This window comes from Schistocerca gregaria, chromosome 10 (assembly GCF_023897955.1).
Source record: "Schistocerca gregaria isolate iqSchGreg1 chromosome 10, iqSchGreg1.2, whole genome shotgun sequence".
NCBI classification, from domain to species: domain Eukaryota; kingdom Metazoa; phylum Arthropoda; class Insecta; order Orthoptera; family Acrididae; genus Schistocerca; species Schistocerca gregaria.
In genome coordinates this window covers 87,073,936-87,092,438 of record NC_064929.1, presented here as the reverse complement: position 1 = coordinate 87,092,438, position 18,503 = coordinate 87,073,936, and the positions used below count along the sequence as shown (strand labels likewise).

The following is an 18,503-nucleotide window of genomic DNA, read 5'->3' as shown; positions in this document are numbered from 1 at the left end:
GAAAAAATGCAGAATTCATTGTGCACATCAGCCCCTGTAGTTTCATGAAATCCAGTAGGTGGCAGGCTATGCACAGATTTCAATATGGCGTCTGTAACAGAGGTGCATTTTGAGTAGAGACATGTCACTGAGTTTCTTCTGGCAGATATTCGTACGCGCTTGCTCAATGTCTACGGAGACCTGGCATCGGACAAAAGCACGGTCAGTTGTAGGGTGAGGCATCTGTCACCGTCGCGACGAGCTCGCGCAAACCTGTCTGAGCTCCCGCGTGCCATCCGGCCACACAGACCTGTGACTCAGACAGCGTTGCAACGTGCAGACACTTTCATTCGAGATGATTCACTGATCACAGTTGGACACCTCACTGCACAACTGGATGTCTCTGTTAGCAGTGCTGACCCACCGGTCCACTGGTTGAGGCACTCAAAGGTGTGTGCACACTCAGTTCCTCGCTTCCTAACAGGAGACCGTAAATAGCAACAAATGACTGTCTGTGCGCAATTCTTGTGCATTACGAGACTGTGACATTTTTTTGTCGAACATTGTCACGGATGATGAAATGTGTGTTCACCATTTCAAACGTGTGCATGTGCTTGTTGTCTATTTTTGCCAAAGGCTTTACGGGCGGAAAGCTTTTTTTGTTGTGCCTACTTGCGACTCGGCATCCCCTCTATATGCTGAGTGGCAACTTTCCTTTTCATAATGTTATTACATTCCATCCTGGATTTTCCCTTGTTTGGTTTTATTCTGTTTAATGTTCTCCTTCACGGTGCAATGAACAACTCGGTAGTGCATTGTGTTACCGTCAGGAAACTGACGAAATGACTTCTGCACGTTTGTCGCCACAAAAATATAAACGAACTTCTCCTTGTCCGTGACAACGCACGGACTTGCACAAATCGCTGGACTGATCTTCCTCGATCACACTGTGCCTTCTGGCTTCCGTCTGTTTGGGTCAATGAAGGATGCACTGTTTGGGAAATGGTACTCGGACGATGGGGAGGTTATCGATGCAGCAAGATGTCGGCTTCCATGTCGACCGGCAGAGTGATTCTGTGTCGATGTGCAGGTTCTCCCAGTCTGGTGGTTCGAGGCTGTCACATGGAACGGAGATTATGTTGAAAAATTGTTTCGTAGCCGAGAGAGTTGGGAATAATATGGTGTATTGGAATCCTGAATAAAACCAACCTGCTTTAATATTGAATGTCCCCATATTTCGAGGCAGTTAGTTATCAACTAGTGGCTCTTCCTCGTAGTAGAAAAAATTCATATTACTGCCATAAGTTGTCTGTAATGAGCATGCTTGATTGATGATGACTAGTTGTGGTAGGAAGTTTAATTTTTAGGTCTACATGATGACAAAAATGTCTTTGTAGGACGGGTTACATGTAAAATTTCATGTGTGAATCGTCATTTACAAATGTGAGACCTACATCGTATAACTGTGGCAGACCTGTTTTGTTATCTAATAAGAAGAATGTATGACAGCACTACTGAGGTTTTGATATAAATTTTGTTGAGCAAGACAATCGTTAAGTTGTATGCCATGTTTTATGTATGGGCCTGTCCTACCAAAATGTTTTTATTCTGATGTATTTTTATGTCAACTTGAAAATGGTTCTTCCTTTTGAAACTTGTTGACACTGAAAGCAGGTTAATGGTGGTAATGCAAATTTCTTCAAATATGTTAGATTGTAAAGCACGTTTTACAATGAATGTTGTAGGTTAGTATTGCAGGTGTGATAATTATGATATCTCACTCATTTTTGGGCTTATTCTATATGTACATCAGGGAGAAAAATGGGTTTTTATTGTTGTTCTAGTCTCATCTGATGACTTCGGTACTGACCTATCTGTGCTCTATCTTCACATGAATTAATTGTAGACTGTGTTTCAATTCCTAGATATTACAGCTTTGGATTTTGTTTAGGTGACAAATCGCTGTGTATTCTGCAGACTGTAGATGCTGTAGTGTTTACTTTACGTATAGAATATGCAAAATAAAAAATGAAACTTTAATCAGTAATCCACTTTACACGCTCAAAAAGTTCTGGAACACTTAGGGTTTTCTCTTTTTCTTTTATTAGTTCTTACGGTCAAATTCTTGCAGTAACATTGAATGAACATTTCTGGAAAAATGAATAAAGTAATCTGACTCAGTGACAGTTTGACATCGAAGGTCGTGAGGTGGTGAATTACTGTGACAGTGTTGACAAACAGAGAAGGCTGAAAGTTCAAAATTGTGACTCTTATCTGGAAACTAAGGCACAGAAAATTTAAAAGACACATTGACACTTTCATAAATATATGTTGTTTCCTCTTTCTAAATACTCTTTGGAACCATTTATTATTTGATTGCATTGGTATCAATGTCTACATTGCTGATATTTTGTCTAAGGTTTCTGAAAGTTCATTTGTAGTTTTTTGCAGTATGAGTGCTTTTAGTGCAAGTTAAGTAAAGCATTACACAAATTTCAAACATGTCTAAAGCAGGAGATTATCTCTAGCTCTTTTGAAGTGTTTTACAGGAACTATGTTATAGTATTTTGTGACAGTGTACACACCTAGGAGATCTGTCCTGTTGGAAGATAAAATTGTTCTTGCCTAGATTTTTAATCTGCCAGCTGCCATATGTGTTGGGAAGTATGTCATTTACTAGAGTTTCCAATCTAAATTTCCCTTCATTATATCAGTACGACAAGTAGTCCATTATTCCTTCAGTGGAAAGTAGGTTTCCAATTGCACTCCAGCTTGTTATACACACCCAAACAAGCACTGACACCTCCATATTTTATGCTAGGAATTACTCTACATGTTTGGGCTATAGTCTTGTCTGTGGTTGGTGTAAAGTTAAAATGTTGTGATTTCATTAGAATATTGTGGAATGCACTGTGTTTGTGTATTACTTATTTTATTTTGTCTTTAAAACCATATAACAAAAACTGTTCTGTTCATGTTTGTGGTCCCTTTCCCCCAACTAAGCATTTATGATTTTGAATACAACGTTATTCGAGGCAAGCTGTATATTAACTCAGTAAATGCGCAGATACAGCTTTATTCAGTGGAAAGCTATAAAACTCATTTGTTTCTGATTACCACCGAGACTGTGTTTACTGTTTTTGCCATATGTTAATTTTGAACATATGATCTAGCAATGAACCAAGTGTGCAGCCATTTAAGGTTGCATATTTATACAGGCAACTGTCGCCTGCTACCATTCATTTCGTGAACCTAACAACTGCGTTTCAGACAGCGAAAACTGCTGCTAGTGATGGGCAGCTTAAACTGCTACCTGTACTCCCAAGGAATAGTTCTTGCACAGACAGTACATTGATTTTCTTATCGAGTGGAGGAAGAGGAGAGCACATTTCAGCATGTTAAGAGATTCGTGATGATTTGGATAGCGAGATAAATTCTCTTCCCTAAGTGAAACTATCCTGGGGAATGTTGATGCCATAGCAAATCCTCTTAAAAAACCTGAAGGCTGCAAATAAATATCACGTGTGGAACAGGTATTGAATTCGAGGATGACATTTTATCGTGAGACAACTTACTTCTTCCCTTATTCACTCTCGGTTATATCTTAGCACCGTGTTTGATATTTTTTAAAGTTTCTAGAATGAAATTTTCACTCTACAGCGGAGTGTGGGCTGATCGTCTCCTAAGGAGACTTTTTAATGTTGTCTGTGAACATAACAATGTGCTACACTGGCAACCACACCATCTACAACAAAAAAAGACTCGTTCCTCGCATCACGGGAAATCGTCGAGTTATTCCTCCTCCTCGAGGATCCTGCAGTGTCTCGTTAATGGCAGTCTTGGAGATTCCTTCATGTGCTCTCAAATCGCTTGACCACAAACTTTCACCACCGTAGTGTGACAGCTCAGCCATGTACTATTCCATTAACTGTGCTATATCACAGATTAGACTGTCATAGCTTCTAACAACCTTTTCTCATCCTTTTCTGAACAGATCTTAATTTTGTCTGAACTATGTCATTTTTACAAAGTTTGAATGTGTTTGGACTGTCAAAAGTAAATCCTCGTAATTTATATCTTTCAATACATAAAAATTTGGAGAGAGATTTATACTGTGTATAGTCACAGCCATCATTAGTGATTGTTTGTAATATCCATTCTTTTCAGCAGTTTTTGTTAGTGTCTTCTAGTGCAGTAGTCACTAACACGGTGCACTTCCTCCAGCGGCCTGATAACACTACCGTGTCTGCGCCGTATGGTGGCCGATACAGGGCTTTCAATTCAGATTTAGCAATCCCGGCAGTTGTCTACACGCGTCATTGGATTGCAGAGCATTAGTTAATGGTCAGATCTGGTGAGAAGCTTTAGGTTTTTTGAGGGTGTCGATGTACTGAACAGAACTAGGTGAGTCCACCTCCTCCAAATGTTTCGCTGTGCAGAAAAGAGAAGCACAGTGAGGTCTGTGAGTGACATCCACTGCCGTTGTCATCTGGGGCTGGTTTCTTCTGCTCCTCAGTTTGTGCAGCACAGACTGTCCACGGGTAGGGAAAACTGTTGAAACACAAGGGGGTGGCATGGAAAGTCAGTACTTACCTCCAAGAGGTGTTTATGCTTTTCCTTGAAGCAGAGATTTATTTGTTGAATTTTTTTCGACCTCGGCTCTTTGGGCAGTTTCCACCGGGACGACTGGGCCTCAGTTTCAGCGTCATAGCTGTATATCTGTGTTTTGTCACGTGTTATAACCGTCATTGGAAGTTGTGGATTGTTGTCGTGAATGACATTTTCAAAATTGTCCTTACTAATCCCTAGTTTTCCTAACATCTCTCACATAAGTAACTGACTAATTTGTGCCAATATTTGTTGCAGTTTCTCACGGTTGCCTGTCATTAAACTAACCAACTGAGGCTGCGACTTTGATACACTGCTGACAGTTTCTTTTGTTGCAAAAATATGTGTAGCGGTCGGGCATTCTCTGTTCACAGTTTCTGTTCTGTACAATTGGAGCAACACTGCAAGTATTCCCCATTTATTGCAATTTGTAATAAACCTCAATGCTTGTTTTTCGTGCCATTGCATTGTGACATAAACCTTAAAACGCTCGACATTTCGAAGCAGACAAATCTGCTTCAGCTAGGCTACACGGCACTTCTTTGCGTTTCTCCGTGTGTGGGTACGGGAGTATTTTTTATACGTATAAAGAACACCTCAATAAACTGCTGTTTGAATAAATACCTTTGACTGCCTACTAATTTGTCATGCAGATCGTAACTAGGTGTTTGATCGAGACTGGTAGTTGAAAGTTTTTACTTGAACAACAGCTTATCCTCATGATGATGGGATGCTTTAAGCATTTATGAGTTTATAATTTTTAACACACAGTTCGATAGGTGTCCACAGAACTTTACAAATGCATGTTGTATTAATTTTTTGATACTGTGATTGAGTATACTTACAGCTAATGTGGCCAAGAGTCAGAGAGGTCTTTAAAATGTGTACCTACTTTTGAACACATTCTTGTTTATTACTAATGATGTAGTATAATAGAGGGAAACATTCCACGTGGGAAAAATATATCTAAAAACAAAGATGATGGGACTTACCAAACAAAAGCGCTGGCAGGTCGATAGACACACTAACAAACACATGTGTTGTTAGTGTGTCTATTGACCTGCCAGCACTTTTGTTTGGTAAGTCCCATCATGTTTGTGGCCAAGCGCTGACAGGTCGATAGACACACTAACAAACACATGTGTTTGTTAGTGTGTCTATTGACCTGCCAGCACTTTTGTTTGGTAAGTCCCATCATCTTTGTTTTTAGATATAATGATGTAGTATGTGATACAAAAGTTGCATTCTGTAGATAACTCGCTACAGCACCAGGCTGAGACAGCATTTTGTGTATTCTCATCTCTCTGTACCATGTTTTTGTTATACAAAGTGTGATCAAAAAGTAATGGCCATTTTTATTTTCCTTAACCCATTGGCAGGCCAAGGGGGATTTACTTTCCACTAAACGTATTTCCTTACAGGGTTTAAGGGAATATCTGTCCCACTTCTTTACACTCCCGGCATCTAGTGGCAGTCCGCTACACGAGCTGCAGTTTGTTTGTTGTGAAATATAGTCTTCTGAACTGTGGGAAGTATATGTTTTGATGGTTTTTGGGAAGTACGGTTACCAGCACTGTAGTTTCTGGAAGGAGCTTGGGTAGTGTACTTACCACAAAATTAATCTGTCATTTGTGGTCCTTGGGAAGCATACTTACCACCAACTTAGGGGTATCCCAAAGCTTATGGGAATATGTTTTACCGCCTCTGTCTATGCCTGACATCTTCTGACAGTACACAGCACAAGGTGTACGAAAAGTGCTACAACAATCAGTTTCTGTTTATCGTGGGATCACTACTGTTGTCTCAACACATTCCTTCACTTCTGCAATATACATTACTGTGACCTGTGTCAGCTCATACCTTTTCTGCATGATAAAGTTTCAAGGATTGTTTTCACATTATGGTAAGTAATCTTTAACATCGGTAAAAAATAAAATAAAACATAAAATAAAAGCAGAAAACACCGTGGTTTTTTTTTGTTTTTGTGTGTGTGTGTGTGTGTGTGTGTGTGTGTGTGTGTGTGTGTGTGTAATGGCAACACAGAACGGCACACAAAAGGGAAGTGAGAAATACGTTTACCACCAGTTTTAATACTTCACAAAAGTGCTGTGGTGATATATGTATCACCATAGTTTTAGGTCCTAAATCACAAAATTATCAAAAAATAAATACAGCCAGTTGTTCACATTTCTAATAGAATAGCAAAAAGAAAAAAAGTTATCTTCACTGAGTTGCTACAAAAAATGCACCCGTGAAAGGGTTGAAGCATCTTTTTTATTCATCAACTACTACTTTGAACCCTTCAAAGTAATCCTCCTCAGATACAATAAACTTGTGCTAGTGCATTTACCAATATTGGAAGCACTTCTGGAACTCACTTTTCATTTCAGTGTTAAGCTCTTCGAGGAATTCTGTTTTTATCTCACCAATGGTGGCAAAATGACATTCTTTCATTTGTTTTGTTAAGCCTCTGGAATTCAAAGAAGCTGCAGGGGACCGTGCCCGACAAATACGGTGTCTCGGACAACTTAACAGTTTTGTTGTTTGCAAAAATATCATGAACAGTCACTGAGCTGTGAGGGGGAGCATTATTGTGAGCAGTTTTTACGAGTGGTTTTGTTACAATTCTGGCCCGATTAATGCAAGTGGCACATAACTTCCGCGTAGTATTCCTTATTAACTGTACGACTGTAAGGCAGGAAGTCGTGATGTACTGTCCCATTGTAACTGAAGAAACAGTGAGAACCTTCACACGTGATGAAACTTGTTAAACTTTTTTCTAGACAGACTTGAGGCAGTTTGCATTGGGAAGATTGGGCCTCGCTTTCGATATCATACCATTATACCCATGTTTCTTCGTCTGTTATAGTCTTCTTTAGAATTTCTGGATCGATGTCAGAATCATTCAGCAATTGCTGTGCAGTGTCATTTTTGGGTGAAATTGAACAATTTTGGAACAAACATTGGTGCTCCATGTTTCGTGCCCAAAACATCTGAAAAAATTGCTTGGCGTAGCCAAAAGATTTGCCATCATCAGCAACCTCTGTGATGATAATACAGTGATTATCCAGAACAATTTTCTTCACATCTTCTACATTGTCATCAGTAATTGACGTGCTGGGGCATCTGGACAGTCGTCACCTTCAATGTCTTCTCGACCCTTTTTGAAGTGTTTATATCAGTTGTGAACCCTCGTCTTACTTGTAGTAGACTTGCCTAAATCCACAGTCGATATTTCAAATGTGATGCTGCACTTTATTACATTTTTCAAGCAAAATTAAATGCAGTTTGTTTTGAGCCATTATTTTTGAGAGTAAAAATTCACTGAGAATGCTAAAACACACAAAACCTCTTTGACTGTCAACAATAAACTAAATATTCAAAACAGTTGAAAATGCAAATATACATCAGGAACATGTGTATGAACAAGATAAGAGTTTGAAAATGGGATGTATAAAGCTTGCAAAATTTAAAATAAAATCTATTACTTTTTTATCACACTTCATATACACTGACGGTATAAAGTGCCAGATATTTCTGCTCGAACGGTTCTCGGTCGTAATGCTGGATATTGTTGTAGAAACCGTACAGTATCTGGTTCAAATGGCTCTGAGCACTATGGGACTTAGCTTCTGAGGTCATCAGTCCCCTAGACTTAAACCTAACTAACCTAAGGACATCACACACATCCGTGCCCGAGACAGGATTCGAACCTGCGACCGTAGCGGCAGCGCGGTTCGGGACTGGAGCGCCTAGAACTGCTCGGGCACAGCAGTCGGCTACAGTGCCTGGATAAGGAACACAAAGTTTGGAGGGGAAATAATTCTCTTCTTGACTCGACCTCCTGGAAATCTGTCATTAAAGAAATGTGCACAGACAATGTCTCAGTTGACAAAGACGAGGGATTTTAGCCCTGCGGTGTGTGGGAACCTGTGGAGAGTGCTAATGGTGGTAGGTCCCCAGACTGTGTTATTGGACTGGCTTTTTGAAACTGCCTCTACAGTGGTGTAGGTTAGGGTCCCAGATATCACACCCTACAGCCAAGCCCTTATTTCTGAGCAGTGGGCAAAAAGAAATTTCTCATGATACACAGGACCATTTAAAATTATGACAGTTTTCGAAATGGCTGTTAAGCCATTAAGCTGGTATGCTGGGGATGGTGGGTTTGAATCCAAGTGTGTCTCATATTTTTTATCTTTGTCAAAATGATTATTTATTCATTTAGCAATGGAAAATTCAGGATGTAATGTAACAGTGTTACGAAAAGAATAGTTGCTACTAGTAGGGAAGCTGAGTCACAGATAGACACGGCAAAAAGACTCCCAGAAAGTGAGCTTTTGGCCGACGAGCTACATGCGCGCGTTCGCGCACACGCACGAGAGGCAACGGGATGGTGGGCGTAAAGAGGCTGCTGCAGTAGGAAAGGGGAGAGATAGCAGGGTAGGTGGTAGAGGGTGGTAAAGTGCTGCTTGTGTGAGCATACAGGGATGAGGTGAAGAGGGGCAGTTGAGAGGTTAGGTAGTGGAAAAAGATATTAGTGAAAAGACTGCGGGTGTGGTGGTGGAATAGAGGGCTGTGTACTGCTGGAATGGGAGCAGGGAAGGTGCCAGACGGGTAAGGACTGCTACTAACAAAGGTTGAGGTGGGAACGTTGCTTATATTGCAGGGAGAGTTTCCACCTGCGCAGTTTGGAAAAGCTGTTGTCGGTGGGAAGGATCTGGATGGCACAGGCTGTGAAGCAGGTATCGAAATGAGGAATTTCGTGTCGGATAACGGGGTGGTCCAGTTGTTTATTGGCCACAGTTTGTTGATGGCAATTCGCGGACAGCCTGTTCATTGGAGAATGCAGCACATTGGTTGCAGCTTAGCTTGTACGTCACATGACTGGTTTCAAAGGTCATCATCATCATCATCATCATCATCATTAGTGTTCTAAAGGCAGGTTTTCACATGGTAGTTCTCCAGGCTGTCCAGTCTTCTGCCATCCTCTTCAGGTCTGCATAATTTCCTCTTCCCTTTATGTCGTCTATCATCTTGTATCTCCTTCTTCCTCTCAGTCTTCTCCCACAAACCAGTCCTTCCAAAGCATCTACTAGCAATGAATGTCCCAACCAGTTCTTTTTCCTTTCTCCTACAGACAAAAGCAGACATGCTTGTGTCTGTGTATGGATGGATATGTGTGTGTGTGTGTGTGTGTGTGTGTGTGTGTGTGTGTGTGCGCGAGAATATATCCCTTCCTTTTTTCCCCCTAAGGTAAGTCTTTCCGCTCCCGGGATTAGAATGACTCCTTACCCTCTCCATTAAAACCCACATCCTTCATCTTTCCTTTTCCTTCCATATTTCCTGACGAACCAGCCGCCGGTTGCGAAAGCTCAAATTTTGTGTGTGTGTGTGTTTGTGTGTTATTTTATTGTGCCTGTCTACTGGCGCATTCCTGCTTGGTAAGTCTTGGAATCTTTGTTTTTAATATATTATTATTTATTCAATGCTAGAAGGTATCAGAGAGATTATATAATGGTAAGACAGAGATTTAGGAACCAGGTTTTAAATTGTAAGACATTTCCAGGGCAGATGTGGACTCTGACCACAATCTATTGGTTATGAACTGTAGATTAAAACTGAAGAAACTGCAAACACGTGGGAATTTAAGGAGATGGGACTGGATAAATTGACTAAACCAGAGGTTATTCAGAGTTTCAGGGAGAGCATAAGGGAACAATTGACAGGAATGGGGGAAAGAATTACATTAGAAGAAGAATGGGTAGCTCTGAGGGATGAAGTAGTGAAGGCAGCAGACAATCAAGTAGGTAAAAAGACGAGGGCTAGTAGAAATCCTTGGGTAATAGAAGAAATATTGAATTTAATTGATGAAAGGAGAAAATATAAAAATGCAGTAAATGAAGCGGGCAAAAAGGAATACAATCGTCTCAAAAATGAGATCGACAGGAAGTGCAAAATGGCTAAGCAGGGATGGCTAAAGGGCAAATGTAAGGATGTAGAGGCTTATCTCACTGGGGGTAAGATAGATACTGCCTACAGGGAAATTAAAGACACCTTTGGAGAAAAGAGAATCACTTGTATGAATATCAAGAGCTCAGATGGAAACCCAGTTCTAAGCAAAGAAGGGAAAGCAGAAAGGTGGAAGCAGTATATAGAGGGTTTATACAAGGGTGATGTACTTGAGGACAATATTATGGAAATGGAAGAGGATGTAGATGAAGATGAAATGGGAGATACGATACTCCATGAAGAGTTTGACAGAGCACTGAAAGATCTGAGTGGAAACAAGGCCCCAGGAGTAGACAACATTCCATTGGAACTACTGACGGCCTTGGGAGAGGCAGTCCTGACAAAACTCTACCATCTGGTGAGCAAGATGTATGAAACAGGCGAAATACTCTCAGACTTCGAGAAGAATATATTAATTCCAACCCCAAAGAAAGCAGGTGTTGACAGATGTGAAAATTACCGAACTATCAATCTAATAAGTCACATGTGCAAAATACTAACGCGAATTCTCTACAGACAAATGGAAAAACCGGCAGAAGTCGACCTTGGGGATGATGAGTTTGGATTCCATAGAAATGCTGGAACACATGAGGCAATACTGACCTTACACCTTATCTTAGAAGAAAGATTAAGAAAAGGGAAATCTACGTTTTTAGCATATGTAGACTTAGAGAAAGCTTTCGACAATGTTGTCTGGAATACTCTCTTTCAAATTCTAAAGGTGGCAGGGGTAAAATACAGAAACCACATGGCCGTTATAAGAATCAGGGGCATGAAAGGGAAGCAGTGGTTGGAAAGGGAGTGAGACAGGGTTGTAGCCTGTCCCCAATGTTATTCAATCTGTATATTGAGCAAGCAGTAAAGGAAACAAAAGAAAAATTCAGAGTAGGTATTAAAATCCATGGAGAAGAAATAAAAAACTTTGAGGTTCTCTGATGACATTGTAATTCTGTCAGAGACAGCAAAGGACTGGGAAGAGCAGTTGAATGGAATGGATAGGGTCTTGAAAGGAGGATATAAGATGAACATCAACAAAAGCAAAACGTGGATAATGGAATGTAGTCGAATTAAGTCGGGTGATGCTGAGGGAATTAGATTAGGAAATGAGACACTTACAGTAGTAAAGGAGTTTTGCTATTTGGGGAGCAAAATAACTGATGATGGTTGAATTAGAGGGGATATAAAATGTAGACTGGCAATGGCAAGGAAAGCATTTCTGAAGAAGAGAAATTTGTTATCATCGAGTATAGATTTAAGTGTGAGGAAGTCGTTTCTGAAAGTATTTGTATGGAGTGTAGCCATGTATGGAAGCGAAACATGGACAATACATAGTTTGGACAAGAAGAGACTAGAAGCTTTGAAAATGTGGTTCTACAGAAGAATGCTGAAAATTGGATCACATAACTCATGAGGAGGCAGTGAATAGAATTGGGGAGAAGAGGAGTTTGTGGCACAACTTGACAAGAAGAAGGGACCAGTTGGTAGGGCATGTTCTGAGGCAACAAGGGATCACAAATTTAGTATTGGAAGGCAGCATGAAGGGTAAAAATCGTAGAGGGAGACTAAGAGATGAATACACTAAGCAGATTCAGAAGGTAGGTTGCAGTAAGTACTGGGAGATGAGGGCAGCTTGACGTGATGGAGTAGCATGGAGAGCTGCATCAAACCAGTCTCAGGACTGAAGACAACAACATTTATTCAGTTAATTGGTTTAAATGTACTTTTTCGTTTCTCAACCTTCAATATGTCATTAAGTGTCATATTAACATTTTTATTTGGTCTCATTTTTGTTTCCTGATATTCTGTTTATACTCATTGTTATAGGTTAAAAACATTTATTTTTCATTACACGTTGTACATTTTTAGATGAAATTGGTCATTCTAACATGTAAAACTTAAATTTCTTCTTGCACAGTGGACAAAATATAAATGCTACTTTACTGCACTCACATTTCTTCTTTGACCACTTCTTTAACATTACAAAATATTGCCTTTTCATTACAGAAGTTTGATCCGTACCACACACACACACACACACACACACACACACACACACACACACACACACAATCGTATCACTAAGCACAGGTGTGTATGTAATCCAGTAAGCACCTGAATGGTTTTCTATTTCGTATTTGCATTTAGCAATTGCACAACCATTTCGATACATATCTAAAATATGGCAGCAGTCAGGACTCGAACATACCAGCTAAATATGTTAACCTTTCTTGTTATTTTCAATCACAGAAACTCTTCTTCGACAATGACTCACAAACGAGAGCTCACCAGGGTGAATGGCTGATAGGTGTGATGCCCAGGACCCCAGAAAGTCAGTACCACCCCAGAGCACTTCCCACAGTAAGACGTTGTCACTCGCAGAGAAATGAATCTGGCAAGAATGTGGTGACAGAGCCTCACTAATATTACAGCTGGGACGGGCGGGTACGACTGTGAGCGAGACCTCGGAGAACTGTGGCTCACAGGTAGTCTTGTGTGCCCTGGACCTCTGGCTCCGTACTCAGTTTCTCCAGCTGTGTCACCAGAAGTCTGCTTCACCTGCAACAGTGCCTTGCTAATGATCTAGTACACAAATTGGATCGCCACTTCATCCCCCCTCCCCATCGCACGTGAAGATACGGCGTATGACGGGGCGGCATCTGACGTAACACTTGCGGGAACCGTTCGAGCGGTTATTGTGTTGGTAAAGCTTTGAATGACACTGTGAAATTTTTATTAGAATTACAGTCAGGTGTACATTTTTTATTTTGATAAATTTTGATTTACAAGTTAATTAATTAAAAAACTGTTTGCCTCTTTTTCAGTCCACCGTGTGTTCTATCATTTAGGAACACTTGTCTCTCCTTTCCGGAGGAGGGCGCAACTCTGTGTCGAGGCATTGCGTACGTAATGTGACTTATACTAGTTGTGGTGAACTTTCGAGAGTAGAAACCCTACGTGATGTGGGCCTCAAAGCGGTGTATTCGGTAGACTGTGTGTGAGGTCTGGGATAGACAGATAGACAGATACTGAAGTCACAGACCTGTTTGCAATGGTGCTAAATTTATTTCTGAAAAGGTTTCAACAAATATTGCTTATCTTAATACCAGATGTATCATAAAGTGAAACAAGTTTTCAAATTTATGAAGGTAAAAGTTTTGTGTGGTTTTAAGAAGCAAGTGTTTCATTGTAAATTGTTTGAAGCTGTGAAACAGTAATACACTTAATTCAATGTTTGTCATGTTATACTTTTCCATGTGTTAAATTGTACTTATTTTTATTTGTTGGTGGGGATCTGGTATGTCCTCCCTCCTTTTATGTCTTTCAATTTCATGCCTATGTGTGTGTTGTTTTCTCTGGCACAGGAAATGTGTTGCAACATCTTAATAATGTGTCCATAAAGTCTGATATGTTTTATTGTGAAAGTTGCCTTACTGCCTATTTCTGTGTTCAGCACACCTCATTTTCAAACTTTTGTGTATGAGGTGAAAAAGTCATTACACTGTAGTGAGTGAGTGAGTGAGTGTGTGTGTGTGTGTGTGTGTGTGTGTGTGTGTGTGACAGAGAGAGAGAGAGAGAGAGAGAGAGAGAGAGAGAGAGAGAGAGAGGGAGAGAAAGAAAGAGGGGGGGGGGGGAGAGAGAGAGAGAGAGAGAGAGAGAGAGAGAGAGAGAGAGAGAGAGAGAGAGAGAGAGAGAAGATGCAATGCCCTCATTGCTGCGAAGGGGGAAAAAAGCTGAACACATTCTAAATTTATAAGACAGTGAAACATGGCAGTTATTATTTTACTCATGTTAGTTTGATGGTGTGTGTCACCTGAACATGTTGGTTTTGTGCTTGAGATTATTTTGTCTGTAAGGGTGGAGGGGGGCAGTTTCAATGACATCACAACTGAACCAAAGCCTTGTAACAGTGCACAGATACGATTTACATAGATAAAAGAATGAAAGATTGATACGAATAGCTTGTGCATACAAAGAGCAAAGTGGGCATTACAACAGATCTCAGTGTTTTATCCTTAGAGAACTCATGGGATTATTTTTCCCCCCCACAGTGACTATTTACTTTCATTGTTACATCTTTTATTTTGTGTATAAATCTTAATATTTCCATAATAAACAGAGAGATTGATTGTCATTTATTTTTTAAATAATGTATAACTTTCCTTAATGTTTTGTTAATTGTTGTTAGGACAACAGTGACAGAGACAATTCCCTGTTTGTCAACGACTCTTTAGTAAGTTCATCATTAAAAAGTATAAAAGCAAGAAACCAGTTAACTGAAGAAACTTCAAAGACAAAGTACAATATAGTTTGTTGCTTGTCTAACAGACTACACAAATGATACTTAATCAACTTAATTCTTGGATGAACAATGCAGAGAGGAAAATGGAAAAAGAAGTGTGTCATCAGCTGTTATGAAATATATGGAATTGTAGTAGTTGTCAAGCAGACAGAATGCTATTTTTTAAAGAAATTTATTAATGATTGACTGCTGTTCTCAGCATTCGTTTGTAAATAAGTGTGTTGCAAATTACAGTTAGAAAGTGGTAACCTTGAGGGGGCCAATCTGTGCATACTTTGTTAATGATGAGCTCGTCATAAGACATTAATGAATGTAAATACATTTAATAGCAATAGCAGCTTCATGTTCAAAACCTCTCGTTACCCATTACACAATAGGTGTCTACGGATTTGAAACCGCAGTTGAACAGAATGGATAGTATCTAGAGAGCTTGTAAGATGAACAGTAGCAAAAGTAAAATGGGATAGTGGAATGTAGCTATATTATATCAGGAGCAGATAATTAGATTAGCAAATGAGAGACTTAAAGTAGTAGAAGAGTTTCGTTATTCAGGTAACGAGATTGCTGATAGTAGTCGAAATAAATTGCGAGACTGGCAATGGCGAGAACATTTCTCAGAAGGGGAAATATGTTTATGTGTAAAATAAATTTAAATGTCGAAGTCTTTTCTGGAGGTATTTGCCTGGAGGGTAGAATTGTACGGAACTGAAATGTGGACGGTAAACAGTTCGGACGAGAAGAGAATAGCTATCAAAATGAGGAATTAGATAAGGATGCAGAAAAATAGATGGGCAGTTTGAAGGGCTGATGAGATTAGGGAAAGAAGAAATTTACGGCACGAGCTGACTAAAACCGGAGGTCAGTTTGTGGGCCACGTCGAGGAATTGGCAGTTCGGTAAGAGGAAGATGGAGGCTCGAATGCGGTAAGCTTTTTGAAATGGCTGTGTAGGCTGCAGTAGTTATGCAGAGATGAGGGGACTTTCGTAGGATATACTACACCTGCATCTACATCTACATCCGTACTCCGCTTACACCTCGAAGAGCATGGCACGTAGCGCAGTTCACCTACTTTCTTTCTTTGTCTGTCGTTCTCGGTGTCGACATAATGACTTTAAAAAGTAGGCGGTGTATGTACAGTACTGTTTGCTGTAAATGATATAGCCGACAGATGCGCAGTTGCGTTTCACTCTCTTTTACTTTCACTTTTCACAACCTGCCAATAATACAGTTATATGCAGCCAGTGCACTATTGTTCTATTTCCTGTAAGCCTCATTAATAGTTAACAGCTAAAAAACCACATACTGCTACAATAGTTTACTGTTGAACATCTACGAGCAGTAAAAGCCTTACTATACAGTTCACAATTCTTGAAGAATAGAAAGGTACATATGGAGCAGACACTGTCACTGTTTTAACACACGGCCTAATTGTGTAACACTTACTACACTGTTAAGTTGATGCACTGTTGTTCTAACCGACACGGGTCCCCCGCCTGAAACTCGGCCGTGGACTGACTGTCTCGGGACCAAAAACTGGGCCCTTATATATCGTCCCAGTAACGGGTGCTGAAACCGCACACTGTTCGAAGTTTAATTTACAGAAACTACAATTAAAACTTAACTCGTTCGATTAACTAAATACGTCAAAAAATATGTTATTTTTAAAAGTTTATTCTACTCCCAGAGTTAGTCCGAATTATTTGTTTAAATCGTGAAATTAACATATATAGTTACACAAACAATACTTTTGACCTGACAAAACTGTTAATTACCTGGAAAGGATCCTTTCCCTCTCCTTCCCTCCTTTTCTACAACCAGTTTCTACCAGAAGACAAGGGAAACAGAACATGCACATGCATAAAAACAAACAAAACTGTTTGAGTAATTCTTTCATTTGATTAGTCACGTTAGATTTGTACGTAAACTCGAACTTTTGATAAGTTACCCTGTTGTCATCATCAGTACTTGTCTTGGGGCTCTGTGGCACTATATATCTATTAATTTCACTGTTCATTTAAAAGTCCCAAAATTTGTATCCCTAGGCATTTCAAACAAAATGTCTCACTGCATCAATGGACAAGAGGATATAACTATTAAACCTATTTTCTAGTTCAGCTGCTCTTTTATTTGATGTGTTATTTATAATTGTAAGTCGAAAGTAATAAAGGCTACAATGCCTTATAACCCCTATATTGATTTTGAAACACCTGGTATTTATCTGTGAATATCACCGTAACCACGATCTCGGTTATTAGCTCGTAATTGTTTGGTGCTGCATAGTACTAGTGTTTTGGTTTCTCGTATCCATCTTTTACTTTTATTCTGTGTCTTTGACTTTTTGTGAAGTTTGTTTCAGAGCTGTCCCATCAAGGATGGAAAAAACAACTAAATTTAGAGAAAAAATTAACAGAAAATATAAATATAAACAATCAAAGAAATTGGACCCAGCAATTATTTCTGTCTTATGGCATTATCATCTTGCCAATAAAATATTTATTGTCAATAAAATATTTATTGTACAGGAGTGTGCTGTTAAAGAGTACTGTCTAAAGCTAATAACTGAACATTCTGCAGAAGCCTTGGAGTTCATTTGTGCCTATATGTTTACTTTCTAATGGTATTTGTGATTAATAACAAGAGTGAATTTTGGACGAACTGAGAAATTTAGAAGTAAATATTACATGTAAAAATAAATTCCATTTAAGTTGCGTTTTGAGGGCTCAGAATGCAGATTGATGTTTTCGCATGGAAGACTTTAATAGGTTGCCGGCCTGCTTCATATAGTAAATTAGAAGTTTCCAGATATTCAAAAGCAAAGTAAAACAGTACACTCCTAGAATATCTGGACTGTGGAATGTAAATTCCAGTTAAGAGTAATGTTCACTTTAAACAGACTTAAACGTACCAGTAGCCTGTATATGTCCCTTGCATGCATAGGTTGAAATACTGAATAAAAACAGCAGTTCACCAGCATGAGGACAAAGGACAAGGGCCTTGTGGTGGAGTGGCTTATGTGCCTCAGTAATACAGATAGCATGCAGCTCTACTGTAGGGTGGAGAGCTACATCAAACCAGTGTAGAAAAAAAATACAACTTTGTCAGCATTGATGCCAACTCCCTCTATACAATCAGCCCCACGATTCCAAACTTATGGAGTCTTTCCTGCTCACCTTAATCAACTTTGTACTTGCCACCAACTGCTTTATCTTTTGAGGGGCAGACATACAAACAGATGATGGGTCTGACTATGAGAACCTGGATGGCTCCTTCCTATGCCAACCTTCTGATGGGTTGCTTAGAAAGAAACTTCCACATGGGATATTAAAAATAAAGATTCCAAGACTTACCAAGCGGGAAAGCGCCGGTAGATAGGTACAATAAATAAATCACACAAACACACACACAGAATTTCTAGCTTTCGCAACCGACGGTTGCTTCTTCAGGAAAGAGGGAAGGAGAGATAAAGACAAAAGGATGTGGGTTTTAAGAGAGAGGGTAAGGAGTCATTACAATCCCGGGAGCAGAAAGACTTACCTTAGGGGGAAAAAAGGATAGGTATATACTCGCGAGCGCGCGCGCGCGCGCGCACACACACACACACACACAC

The 18,503-nt window shown here is 39.8% G+C and overlaps 1 protein-coding gene across 3 annotated transcripts in view; it reads left to right on the top strand.

The window, feature by feature from the left end:
• Window positions 1-14,728, top strand: part of LOC126293707 (protein spindle-F) — a 127,264-nt gene extending 112,536 nt beyond the window's left edge. For all 3 annotated transcript variants that reach the window (XM_049987019.1, XM_049987020.1, XM_049987018.1), the window contains exon 8: window positions 13,419-14,728. In XM_049987019.1, the coding sequence (XP_049842976.1) occupies window positions 13,419-13,442 (24 nt within the window). In that variant the 3' untranslated portion in view covers window positions 13,443-14,728. The remainder of the gene's footprint in view (window positions 1-13,418) is intronic.
• Window positions 14,729-18,503: the final 3,775 nt, after the last annotated feature.